The sequence below is a fragment of the Orycteropus afer genome, unplaced genomic scaffold (genome assembly GCF_000298275.1).
Source record: "Orycteropus afer afer isolate SDZICR_OR568_19922 unplaced genomic scaffold, OryAfe1.0 scaffold00030, whole genome shotgun sequence".
Taxonomy (NCBI): Eukaryota; Metazoa; Chordata; class Mammalia; order Tubulidentata; family Orycteropodidae; genus Orycteropus; species Orycteropus afer.
Window position 1 is genome coordinate 5,144,602 of NW_006921617.1, and position 13,900 is coordinate 5,158,501.

Consider the following 13,900-nt stretch of genomic DNA (forward strand, 5'->3'; position numbering starts at 1 on the left):
GTTGTTGTTGTTGTTGTTATGTGCCATCAAGTAGAACCCAACTCATAGCAACCCCTCCTTGGGTTTCCAAGGCAGTATCACTACAGAAGTAGATTGCCCAACCTTCCTTTTGAGGAGTGGCTGGTGGATTTGAACTACCAACCTTCTGGTTAGCAGTCAAGTACCTCAGGCACTACACTACTATATATTTAAGAAATACATCCAATGTTACGTATTTAAAAATAAATAAATAAACTTATGTACTCAAAACACTACTGGTCTACACTGATAAAATCCTTTTAATAAAACAATGACAGTAAATATCAACAGCCCTAAATTCATGTCCTTTAGCCCAATAAACTTCTTAGAATTTATCCTAACAAAATAAAGCTAAACTTTGAGATAATCAGTACAGAGGTCATTAAGAATAAATCTCCCTTCACTACACAATAGCAGCAATCAGACTTTTTAACATCTCTAAGTCTGCTAACCTAAAGATTGGTGGTTGAGATTCATCTGCAAAAAAAGCCCTGACAAAGTACTTCTGTAAAGACTGCAGTCAAGAAAACCTGTGGAGTAGTTCTACTCTTTAACACATGGGCTCACCATGAGCCAGATTCAACTCAACAGCAAGGAGTTTAAGCCTATTTTCATATATACAAAATGGAACTAATATTGTCTTAAACAGAAGTCACAAGAATGAAATGAAATAAATGTAAAGCACCTTAAAATATATAAAGCACATGAAATGCTCAATAAGTGGTAGCAATTATGGGGGTGAAGGGGAATTTTTTAAAATCTGATTCACTGCTTCACCACCTAAGTTAAGGGAAAAGAATGTGAGCAATATGGTTAAAGAGAGTTTAGAAGTTTGGTTTCAACCACCAGCATGGGACTTCACATAACATGCTCCATGAAGATGCACCTTGTTCAAAAAAAAGGATGCGAAACTGGACCCATGACTGTGGGACCCACTGGCTGTGCACATATGGCACAAGGAAGCACTGGAACAGCCACTGACAACACAGTTGATATACAAGCTGAGAGGCACAGCCCTATGAGAATGGAGTCCATTCTCCAATACTCACTACTCACTGAAATCAAAACATCTACATTGCAATAGGACAAATGCATGGATCCAGAAACAAGACTACAAAAGCATGATTAGCCTTATTTATCTTCACTCTCCCAGACTTACTATAAGACTCTGTGCTTCCCATTCCTGCAACTCTGGGTTTATTAGGTTAAGGGTTCTGTTCTTCATAAGGGGTATACTTTTACCAGGAAACATAACAAAGAGTTCCTATAAATCCCAAAGATTAACAAGAAAGTTACTATAGCTAACAAATGAATTCAGCAAAGCCACAGGGAACAAGATAAACACACAAAAATCAGCTGTTTCTATACACCAGCAATGAACAATCTAAAAAGGAAACTAAGAAAACAATTCCATTTACAAGAGTATCCAAACAATACAATACCTAGGAATAAATATAACCAAACAGGTGACATATCTGTACACTGTTAGCTATAGAAAGAAACTAAAGGAGACCTGAAATAACAGAAAGACAGCCCCTGTTCATAGACTGTTGTTGTTCTTGCTAGGTGCCATTAAGTCAGCTCCAACTCATAAGAGCCCTATGTACAAGAGAACAAAACATTGCTCAGTCCTGTACTATCCTCACAATCCTTGCTATGCTTGAGCCCACTATTGCAGCCCCTGTGCCAATTCATCTCACTGAGGGTCTTCCCCTTTTCACTGACCCTCTACTTTACCAAGCATGACATTCTTCTCCAGGGACAGTCCCTTCTGACAACATGACCAAGCAGATGAGACAAAGTCTTGCCAATATCACTTCTAAGGAGCATTCTGGCTATACTTCATAGAGTGGAAAGCTGAACATTATGAAGATATCAATACTATTCAGAATGATTTACAGATTCAATGCAATCCCAATCAAAATTCCAGTAACTTGTTTTGCAGAAATGGAAAAGCCAATTATCAAATTCATATGGATTTACAAGAGGCTCCAAATAGCCAAAACTTTTTTTTCCCATTTTAATTGTGATTTGGCTGAAAGTTTACAGAGCAAATTCATTTTCCATACAGCAATTCTTACATATTTTGTTTCATGCAATTCCCCACAATGTAACAGCTCTCTTCCCACTTCCTCCCCTTAGTTACCTCTTCCCCTGTGTCCTTCCATGCACTCCTGCCCCCTCAGCTACCTCCTTGTGCAAACATTGCCCTTCTGTTCTCCCACTATTGATCACTCTAAGGAGTGTATCTACCTGATGTAAAAGTTCACCCCATATGCTTCTTTATTGTTTGGCTGGAAGCCACAGGAGTGAGTTTGGTTCTAGACCTCAAGGGTAACTAGGGGCCACAGTCTCGGGGGTCTCAGCTCTTTCAGACCAGTAAACCTATTTTTTTTTTTTTTTAAAGATTTTGAGCTTTGTTCCACATTGCTCTCCCACTCTATCCAGGATCTCCTGCACTAATCCCTTTCTGAGTAGCTGACAGCGGTAGCCAGGCACCATCTAGTTCTTCTCGTCTCTAGGTCACATAGGCTGAGGATCACATGGTCTATAAGTCCTTGGACTAACTGCAGCCAAAACAATCTTGAAAAGGAAGAAGAAAGTAGGAAGATTTACATGTCCCAATTTCAAAACATAATACAAAGTTACAGTAATCAAAACAGTGTGGCACTGGTATACAGATAGATATACAGACCAATGGCATAAAATTTAGAGTCCAGAAATAAACCTATATACACCTAATTGATTTTCTACAAGGGTACCAACTCTTTTCAGTGGGGAAAGAATAGTGTCTTCAACAAATGGTGCTGGGACAACTGGATGTCCATTTGCAAATGAATGAATTTGGACCCATACTTCACACCACATATTAAAATTAACTCAAAATGGATCAATGGACGAAATTTAAAAACTAGTATTATTAAACTCTTAAAAGAAAACATAGGGGTAAAATTTCAAGACGTTGTCTTTGACAATGGATTCTTAAATATGACACCAAAAGCACAAACAACAAAAGACAAAAATAATTCTGACTTCACCAAAATTAAGTATTTATGTATCAAAGTACCAAGCGAGGAGACAACCTACAGAATGGAGTAAATTCTGAAGATCCATGTATCTGTTAAGAGTTATTATCAAGAATATATAAAGATGTTGGAGATGTGGGCTCAGGACCATGGTCTCAGGGGACATCAAGCTCAACTGGCATAACATACTACACAAAAACACAGTTCTACATCCTACTTTGGTGAGTAGTGACTGGTGTCTTAAAAGCTTGCAAGCAGCCATCTAGATGCAACAATGAGTCTCTCATCATTCAGAGCAAAGAAGAATGAAGAAAACCAAAGATGCACAGAAACAATTACTCCAAGGGACTAGGAGACTATGTGATCCTCAGCCTTGATGGCCATGAGACCAGAAAAACTAGATGGTCTCCAGCTACCACTGTCAACCATTTGGAGGGGAATCACTGAAAGAGACCCTAGAGAAAGTGGGAGAATAATGTGGAACAAAATGTAAAATCATTAACAAAGACCAGGTTTACTGGTTTCATAGGCCTGGTGAGACCCCTGAGACTATGGTTCCTAGTACCTTCAGTTTCGAATTGAACTCAATCCTGCGGCTTCTAACAAAACAGACAGGCATACAAGGTGAATATTTACATCAGGCAGATACATTCCTTGGAACAATCAATGATTCAAGAACATAAGGGCAGTATTTACATAGGGAGATAGCTCAGGGGGTAGGAATGCATAGGAAAGAAAGACATGAGAAAGAGGTAACTACGGGGAGGAAGTGAGAAGAGAATTGTTACATTGTGGGTTTGCAGTCAATGTCATGAAATAAAATGTCATGAACTGCTGTATGGAAAATTAATTTGCTATGTAAACTTTCACCTAAATCATAATAAAAATTTAAATAATAGTAACAATAAAAGACTACATAAAGAATTCTCACAACTCCTTTGCTTTCCCAAGTAGAAACCCACTGGAATTCCAAAAGAGCAAGTCTCTAATAGATGGGAGACACCAAGGGTAGACTGTGAAGAATCATCCCAAGGGGAAATTTGTGTTGTCCCAACCGCTAAGAGTGCATCAGCAGAGTTTCCAGCTGTCACAAATGTCAGGGTTTGTCTATGCTGCAGAGAATCACCTTGCCCAAGAACACAACTTCCAGGGAGAGTCCACATCCAGTGACTGATCATGAAGGGAGAATTAAAGACAAGATGACCATGTTGGCGCACAACAGGCAACTCTAACTGGTCATAAGTGTTCCAAAGCTTTCCACAAAATTAGCTGAGGCTTTATTATTAGGTTTGCATCTAATTCAAACTTATTATTACTCCCCTTCCTTCCAAAGGTATGAATCCCTAATAAATAAATATTTCATATACCAAATTCTGTCTCAACCTGTTTCTGATAACTACAACACAGCTATTAAATATATTTTTATTAATTTAATGCAATCAAGTAAAAACCAATGCTCCAAGAATAGACACCATGTTCATCTTGTGTTTCCCATACCTCCAACATTTTTCAGTTTGGTAAATGTCACCATACACCACTGAATTGCTCTCTCCAATGTCCCATACTCAGTAACTTATATACTTGGAAAAAAATAGCCAAATAATTTAAAAACTAATTATAAGTAAATAACCAGTACATACTTGAAGACAAGTCACAACTTACTTGTACTGAGGAAGGCTTCGGAACAGTGGTTACCACAGTAGTTTCTATTTGTGCCAATTTTTTAACAGGTACCACTGCCACTTTCTTGATTAATTGTGAGCTAGAATTCTTGAGGAAAAAATATGAAAAACACATAGTTGTCAACATTAGTGATTTAAAATCAGTAAGTGCTATGGCTAACATTAAAACACTTCATTTACTATAGCAAGATTCTTTGTTTTAACTGTCTTTACAGCCTTATGAATTTTACGCACATCTTTTACTATATGCCTAAACTGGTCATTTGGCCATATGACACTCATTTAATATTTTTAACAAAGGAAAAATGGTTCAATAACCACCTCATTTTACTGAAAGCTCAAACTAAATAAGCTAAACAAGATTTTAGCATTAAAATCTTGAATTAACTCTTTGGCTCATATATCAAATTCTAAACAAAAATCTGCTGACCTATCTTCTCAGTCACAACAGTTAGATAAAGCAAAGTAGAAAGGGAAAGAAGAGTTAATTAGTGACAAACACTGGAATCAAGTGAGAAGCAAAAGTTGGGGGAAAAAAATTGGTAGAGAATGGCATTATCACAGACTACAATGCAGCATCTTTCATTAAGATGAGGCTGCATCATCAAGAAATGTTAAACTACATCCAGCATTGTAAGCAAAGTAAAATGTACATAAAAATATTTTTTAAAACTCTGGCACATGACATAAATTGCAGTTACCATATATATACGTTCTTTCCTAAAATGCAAATTTAATACAGATTTCTTAAAGATAATCATTTTAATGGTTAAAAATGAGTATCATAAATTATAGTCTTAATATTTTTTATCACAAATTAAAACTGAAGCAGAATGCCTATTTTCTTCCCATTTAGAAATGCAAATAGTTCTTTGAATCTTCCTTTGAGGACTATAAAATCTTTGAGTATGAAGATTAAATTTTTATCATTTTAACAATTACTAAATGACAAAAATGAAAATCTCAATTTTAATTAACATACTCAAAGAAAGTCAATTAATTCAAAATTGGAGCAGAATCACCTCTGAATAATTTTTACTAGCCAACAGGTACACATTAATATGAAGATAAAGGCTGGCAAAACTAAGGAAAATGAAAAACAATTAAGGTCTATTACCGGCATCGTACAGGTTTTGATCGTTTGAGTATTCGTTGGTACTGCTGGCCTTGAAGTTATGTTACTAGTAGTGTCAGCACTTGTTAAAGCTTGCTGAGGAGATACCAACATCAATTGACCACTGTTGCTTTTGATTATAACTGTTCCTATAGTTAAAAGAAAAAAAAAAAAAAAAGTGACCTCTGAGCTAACAAATGACACGTATCCATTGCATATTTTCTACTCCGATTTCTTTCAACACTGGAAAATGTGCTAAGTGATTGTTGTTGTTGTTGTCGTTGTTATGTGCCATCGAGTCAGACCTGACTCAAAGCAACCACTCCTTGGGTTTCTGAGGCTGTATCACCACAGAAGTAGATTGCCCAATCTTCCTTCCAAGGCTAGGTGATTAACATATACTAACCTCTGCGCAAGAAGGAGCTCTGATAGCAAAGTGCCTAAGGCACTTGACTGCCAACCAGAAGGCTGGCAGTTCAAACCCACCAGCCACTCCTCGGAACGAAGGTTGGGCAATCTACTTCCGTAGTGATACTGCCTCAGCAACCCAAGGAGGGTTCACTATGAGTCGGGTCTGACTTGACGGCACATAACAACAACAACAACAAACTCTGTGCATGCTCTTGTTGTATACAATATGGCAAAAAATATTTTCATTCAAAACCATTTAAAATATGAAAACTTGAAGCATATAATGAGATATTACTAAAAGAGACAAAACACTCTTCCTTCATAACATCGAAATTATTTATAAAGTTACAGTAATTAAGATGGCACAGTGACAACCCAATACTTCACAAATTGACCAACAGAATACAGAACACCAAAACAGAATCATGTGGATATGGCATATCAAATTTTCCTAAGAGGTACTGTAGACCAGTGAGGTAAGGAGAAATAATAAACAGAGCTAGGTCAACTAGTTCTCGGAAGGAAGGTTGGGCAATCCTACTTCCGTAGTGATACTGCCTCGGAAACCCAAGGAGGGGTCACTATGAGTCAGGGCCGACTGGACGGCACATAACAACAACAGGTCAACTAGTTACCGACATGTGAAAGATAAAAGTGGATGCCTATCATACACCTGCTACGGGTTGAACTGTGTCCCAAAAAAATGTTTTAAATCTTAACCTCTATGCCTTTGGTTATAATCCCATTTGGGAATGGGCTTTGTTATGTTAATGAGGTAGGCTTAGTATAGGGTATATCTTGAGTCCATCTCTTTTGAGCTATTTGTTGTTGTTGTTATGTGCTGTCGAGTTGGACCCGACTCATAGTGACCCCTCCTTGGGTTTCTGAGGCAGTATCACTACGGAAGTAGATTGCCTCATCTTCCTTCCAAGGAGTGGCTGGTGGGTTTGAACCACCAGCCTTCTGGTTAACAGTCAAGTGCCTTAGGCACTAAGCTACCAGAGCTCACTTTGAGGTATAAAGGAGGTTAAAACAAGGAAGCAGAGCCGAGATGAAAGAAGAGAGATGAAAAGCCACACGATGTTCCTCCAGAAGCAGAAGCTCAAAAGAGGTAATGGCCTTCCTCCAGAGCGGACAGAGAAAGAGATAGCCTTCCCCGAGAGCCAGCACCCTCAATTTGGATTTCTAGGCTTTGACTGCTAATCAGAAGGCTGGTGGTTCAAACCTACCAGCCACTCCTCAAAAGGAAGGTTGGGCAATCTACTTCCATAGTGATACTGCCTTGGAAACCCAAGGAGGGGCTGCTATGAGTCAGATCCAACTAGATGGCAATGAGTATGGTTTTTTGTTTTGTTTCGTTTACCGTGAAAAATAAATTTCTGTTTCTTAAAGCCACCCATTTGTGGTTATTTCTGTTATAACAGCACTAGATAACTAAGACAATTTGGTACTGGGAGAGTAGAGTGCTGCTCTAACACATACCTAAAATGTAGAAACAGTTTTGGTATTGGGTAATGGGTAGAGGCTGGAGGAGTTTTGGCATAGTGCCTATGGCATTTGACTGCTAACAGAAGGCTGGCAGTTCAAACCCACCAGCCACTACTCCGAATGAAGACTGGGCAATTTACTTCCGTAGTGACACCACCTTGGAAACCGAAGGAGGGGTTGCTATAAGTCAGATCTGACTCAACGGCAGTGAGTTTGGTTTTTTTTTTTTTTTTTTTTTTTTTTTTTTTGATTAATAGTAAAAGACTAGATCATGTTGAAGAGACTGTTGGTAGAACTACAGACATCACAGGAATTGCTGGTGAGGATTCAGAAGGATGTGAGGAGAACTATAAAGAAAGTCTCTATTGTTTTAGAAAATACATACAGCATCAGCAAAAGAACGTTACTAGAAACGTGGATGTTAAAAGTTCTTCTTGTGAGGCTTTAAAAGAAAATGATGTACATGTGATTGGACAACAAGGACGATCCTTTTTAAGCAATGGCAAAGAACTTGTCTGGATTATGTTCAAATGTTTAGTCAGAGTGATGAACTTGATTGTTTGGCTGAGATTTCTAACCAAGATCTTAAAGAAGCTGCATGGTTCCTCTTTGCTGCTCACAGTAAAATATGAGAGGAAAGAGATGAGCCTTCAAAATAAATTGTGCAAAATCACTCAAAAAGGGATCAGGGTAGGAGATACTGGATAGAGTAGGAGGAAAACGTGGAACAAAACTCAAAATCATTAAAAAAAAAAAAAAGGTGGGGCCAGGTGGGTCTCGTATAGCCTGGGAAACCCCTGAGATTATGGCCCCTAGCTGCCTTTCAGGTCTGGAATTGAACCCACTCCCGTGGCTTCCAGCCAAACAAAAGACAGGCATATGAGCTGAACATTTACATTAGGTAGATACACTCCTTAGAGAGATCAATCATGGGAGAACATAAGGGCTGTGTATGCAGAAGGAGACAGCTTGGGGAGCAGGAGTACATGGGAAGGAAAGACACATGGAAGAGGTAACTATGGGATGGAAGTGAGGGGGGAGCTGTTGCACTGTGGGAAACTGCAGTCAATGTCATGAGACAAAGTGTATGTGAACTGCTGTATGGAAAATGAATTTGCTCTGTAAACTTTCACCCAAATCACAATAAAAATCTGAAAGAAAAAAAAAAGACCAGGCTTACTGGTCTGACACGGACTGGTGAAACCCCAGAGACTATGGCCCCTAGTCACCCTTCGGGCCTGGCACTGAACTCACTCCAATGGCTTCCACCCAAACAAATAAACCAAAAACCAAACTCACGGCTGTCAAGTTGGATCTGACTCACAGCGACCCCTCCTTGGGTTTCTGAGGCAGTATCACTAAAGAAGTAGATTGCCCAACCTTCCTTCCGAGGAGTGGCTGGTGGGTTTGAACCACCGGCCTTCTGGTTAGCAGTCAAATGCCTTACAGCACTAGGCCACTAGAGCTTCCCAGACTATACAGGACAGAGAAAAAAATTAAAAGAAAGTTACCTAGTAAGCACTAGATAACACAGATAACACCATACATAAAAAAAAAAAAAAAAACAGATGTATTAAGGATATAAAGGCAAAAAGCACAACTTTAAAACTCTTAGACAATGCAAAAAAATATCTTTTTGACTTTGGGATAGGGAAAGATATTTTAAGGAAGAAAAATTTGATACATTCAACTACATAAATAATTAAGAAATTATGTTTAACAAAAGATACTTTCAGGTAAAAAGACAGCATGCAAAATTGGAGAATATGTTAGTTCACATATACTCAAAGGACGAGTATTCACAATACACAAAAGAAACACTGATGCAGTGAGATGTCATTTTATACCTACTTAGGCAAAAATTAGTAAGTCCAACGACAATGCCAAGTGTTAGCTACGCATCAACAAGACTTTTAACATATTACTAGTGGTAGTGTAATTTACTACAACCACTTTGCTCAACTTCACATGATTGTGCCAAATTACTTTCTACTTACACACCCTCCAACTCATTATTTATCCAGATTTAATAAATTCTTGTCCACGTTAATAAAGGCACTTAAAATATTCACAGCAGTAGTTCCACTTCTATTCTAGAATGGCAGTGTGGGGTACTCCATTGACCGCCCCCAATGAAATAAGTTTAACTGATGAACATTTTAAAAAACAAACATCTTACAACCATCTAACATCTGTTGAAACTGTATTAACCAAAAAACAAACCAAATCCATTGCCACTACGTCAACTGAGACTCATACGGACCCTATAGGACAGAGTAGACCTGCCCCATAGGTTTTCCAAGGCTGTATTGACAGCATATAACAACAATAACAAAAATACCTTTACAGAAGCAGACTACCACTGTATCTTTCTCCTGTGGCGTGCTGATGGGTTCGAATTGATGACCTTTAGGTTAGCAGCTGAGTGCTTAACTACTGCACCACCAGCACTCCTTAAATTGTACTGAAATATACAGAAACGAACAATTATTCAAGAAAATCTACTAAAATTCACATAACAGTGAGAAACTATAGCATTTGAACCACAGCCTACTCACTCCCCTTATAGGTCAGTGTAACAAAAATTCCATTCCAAGATGAATGCACACCCAAGTTCACCGCAGAGCTATTCACAATCGCAGAAACAACCTAAATGCCTATCGGTGGATAAATGTCCAGCCAAACTATGGTACATACACACAATGGAATATGATGAAACATTAAAAAAATAAGGAAGAATCCAGGGAACATCTCATAACATGGATGAACTAGGAGGGCATTATCCTGAGTGAAATTTAATCAATCACAGAAGGACAAATATTTTATGAATCCCCTACTATAAAAGAGTCAAGTAAAGGTTTACAAGCTGAAAGAAATGTTCCTTGTTGGTTACCAGGGATGGGAAGGGTGGGAAAATTACTAGCTAAGTAAGAGACATGTATTGCTTTGGATGAATGTAAAGGCAATATACCAATAGTGAGTGACCAGCACAGTATCACTAAGGAAAAGGAAGACACAGATAGGTGCATAAGAGGTACAGACAACAAAGGTTAATAATATTGTATACACAATACTGCACTATTAGTAATAAACAATAGTCTATGGGTGGATACATAGGTAGACAGGTAAGATGATCAGGTATGGGTAGGTGAATGAAAGCATACCAATGTCCATATACAGGTTTCACAGCCAATATTTCTATATACATATTTGTATGTGCTATAAAAATGTCCATATATATAACAAAGCAAACAGAGGCAAAGGTGTAACAACTTCTTAGCCACAAACACACATCTTGAGGGCCTGTGGGCTCAGGACAATAGTCATGGGAGACATCAAGCTCTACTGGCTTAACATACTACACAAAAACATTGTTCTACATCCTACTTTGGTGAGTACCAACTGGGGTCTTAAAAGCTTGCAAGTGGCCATGTAAGACACAACTATTGGTTTCTCATCAGCTAAAGCAAAGAAGAGTGAAGAAAATCAAAGACACAAGGAAAACAATTAGTGCAAGGGACTAGTGGACATGGGAGTCTCAGCCTACATAACCCTGAAACAAAAAGAACTACATGGTGTCCTGTTGCCACTGCCAACCACTTGGAAAGGGACTGAAATTGAAAATGCTGGATAGATTGGGAATAAAATGTGGAACAACTCAAAATCATAAAAAAAGCCAGGTTTTTCACCCAAATCACAAAAATAAAATAAATAAATAAATAACGCCAGGCCTACTGGTCTGATACAGACTGGTGAAACCCCTGAGACTATGGCCCTCAGTCACCCTCCCAGCCTGGAATTAAACTCACTCCTGAGGTTAACCTTCAGCCAAACAAGACAGGCTTTCAAGGTGAACAATTACACCACAGAGGTGCACTCCTTAGAAAAATCAACTTTGGGAAATCAGAAGGGCAGTATTTGAGCAGGGAGAAAGCTCAGAAGGCAGGAAAGGACACAAAGGAAAGGTAACCAAAGGGAGCAAGTGGAAAGAGACCTGTCATATTGGGATTGCAATCAACATCATGAAAGAAAATGTGTATAAACTGTTGAACAGAAAACAAATTTGCCCTGTAAACTTTCACACAAATCACAGTAAAAAGTGTGGGGGGGGACCTCCATTTCAGGTAGTATAGGCAAGAACACAGACATCCCTCTCCCATAGCTCTCTGCCAAGGGCTATGTTATCTTCCTGAGAGGGCAAGCCACCGACATTTCTCATTCCCAACCCTCTCCAACTACATGTTGCAGTGGGATAAATTCCAGAGGAGTGCTCCCAGGTGGGTGGAGGCTCCTCGTTTCAACCTATCTCCTGAAAGGGGAAGACTCTACTTCAGCTATAGCAGGCTGAGAACAACTCTGCCTGGACTGCTCTCACCCCATTCCATCCTGTAGGGAAGAGTTTCAAGGTCAGGAGAGTTAACACTCACACCCAATACCCTGCTACTAAAGCACGGATGCCACTGAGACAGAAGCACACCACTTCCCCCATCTCCTGCTCCAAAATTCTCTAAAAAGGAATTGACTTTATTTGAAAAAGAATGTATGGCATGTCGAGGCTAAGGGCACTCTCAGAGACAATGGAGCTGGCAGAGTTCTGGTAAGATGGCAGAATAGGCAGAAAGACTGCACAGACCCTCTTCAACAAAGAAAAGGGGAACCAATTAACACAGATACAGAAGATAATCCTGGACCCCTGAGCCTTGAAGGGAAGGATAGAGAAGTGGACTAAACTCCAACTAGTAGAAGAATCTGCATGAAAACACCAAAACAGAAGACATACGGAGCTGCAGTCTGGCAGCGATCCTGACGGCACAGACTGCTTGGATATGGCCAAGTGGCAGCAGAACCTAAGAATTAACCTGAAAATCAGCCCTGCTAGCCAGGGACTGCATAGAGGACTGCTCTGGTGGCTGGGGAATAAAAGGGGAAGCAACAAAGAGGACAGTGGGCTGAGCTGTGGACTTTTGTCTCTCCAGAGGGTGCAGCCATTTTGAAGGTTTACAAGCGACTTGACCATTTGGGATATTTAAAGTGACAGCGTTCTCCCAAATTCCAGGAACTTAAGAATAGGCTCCACTTGCCAGTAACCCCAAGGACATTCCAGACCCGGACAACTGAAAAGGTGTGACATTCCTCTTGTTACTCTTATACCTCACACCCTCTTGGTGAATGGAGGTGCAGCCATGCCTCACTCCCACCCAAATTCTGGGGCGGCAGGAATTCCATTCCAGTCTGTGTGCTCAGATGGAGCCTGGGTACCCTGCCCCCATGGTTTTTTTTTTTTTTTTTCCTGTTTTTTAGTTTTTGTTTCTGTCTGTTTTAAAACTACTATTATTACTTTTGTCCTTCTTACTACTATTCTTTATTCTTCCCCTCCCAGGTTCCAGTTTTCAGCTTTTTTTCTTTGCCCTGTTCCTGGCTGCAACTTTTTTTTTCCTTTCTTGTGGCTAACCCCGTTCCTTGCTTTTCTTTTTGTGTTTTTCCCATTTGTTTCTTCATTATTCTCTTTCTCTACCTTTTTTCTTTTATTGCCCTCTCCCCAGATATTTCAGGGTTTTTATCTTTTTCTTCTTTTTTCCATTTTTCTTTTTTTAGTTACTGTTTCAGTGTGATTACACGGTGTATTTTTTGTCTATTTGCTTTTATTTTTTTGATCGTTATTCAATTGCCATTTCTGTCTCTGTGGAAGACAGCAACAGTCTCCATACGACACAACTATACCCACACCGCCTGCAGCTTCACTTACTGACTCAGAGCAACCACTTCCTTCTCCACCAACGGGCCAACGATAAACAACCACCAAGAAAAGCCTGACTCACCCTTGGCTGCTCTTCACAAACAGTTAACAGAGATCTAAATACAGTAACACCACAATGTCTCGGAGACAAGAGACCATCACAGTCTACACAAACAAGCAAGATAAAGTAGTAGAAAAAAAGGGAGCAAGATACATATCCAGAACACATCCCTGAGGAAGCAGCAGCATTGGAATTCTCTGATAAGGAATTCAAAAGAATTATGTTTTGGTATTTTTAAAGGATTGGGAGACAAACCAAGGAAAACACAGACAAAACCCTAGAAGAATTTTGGGAGAAAATACAAGAACAAAATGACAAAATAAATGAAAAATTAGAAATGATTCTAAATCTACATATATAAAT

The 13,900-nt window shown here is 39.1% G+C and overlaps 1 protein-coding gene across 1 annotated transcript in view; it reads right to left on the reverse strand.

Moving 5' to 3' along the window:
* TAF4B (TATA-box binding protein associated factor 4b) overlaps positions 1-13,900 on the reverse strand; it is a 254,922-nt gene that overhangs the window by 229,365 nt on the left and 11,657 nt on the right. Inside the window, exons 2-3 of the mRNA XM_007935568.2 lie at positions 5,844-5,989; positions 4,707-4,814 (exon numbers count right to left, since the gene is read on the reverse strand). Coding sequence (XP_007933759.1) covers positions 4,707-4,814; positions 5,844-5,989 — 254 coding nt within the window. The remainder of the gene's footprint in view (positions 1-4,706; positions 4,815-5,843; positions 5,990-13,900) is intronic.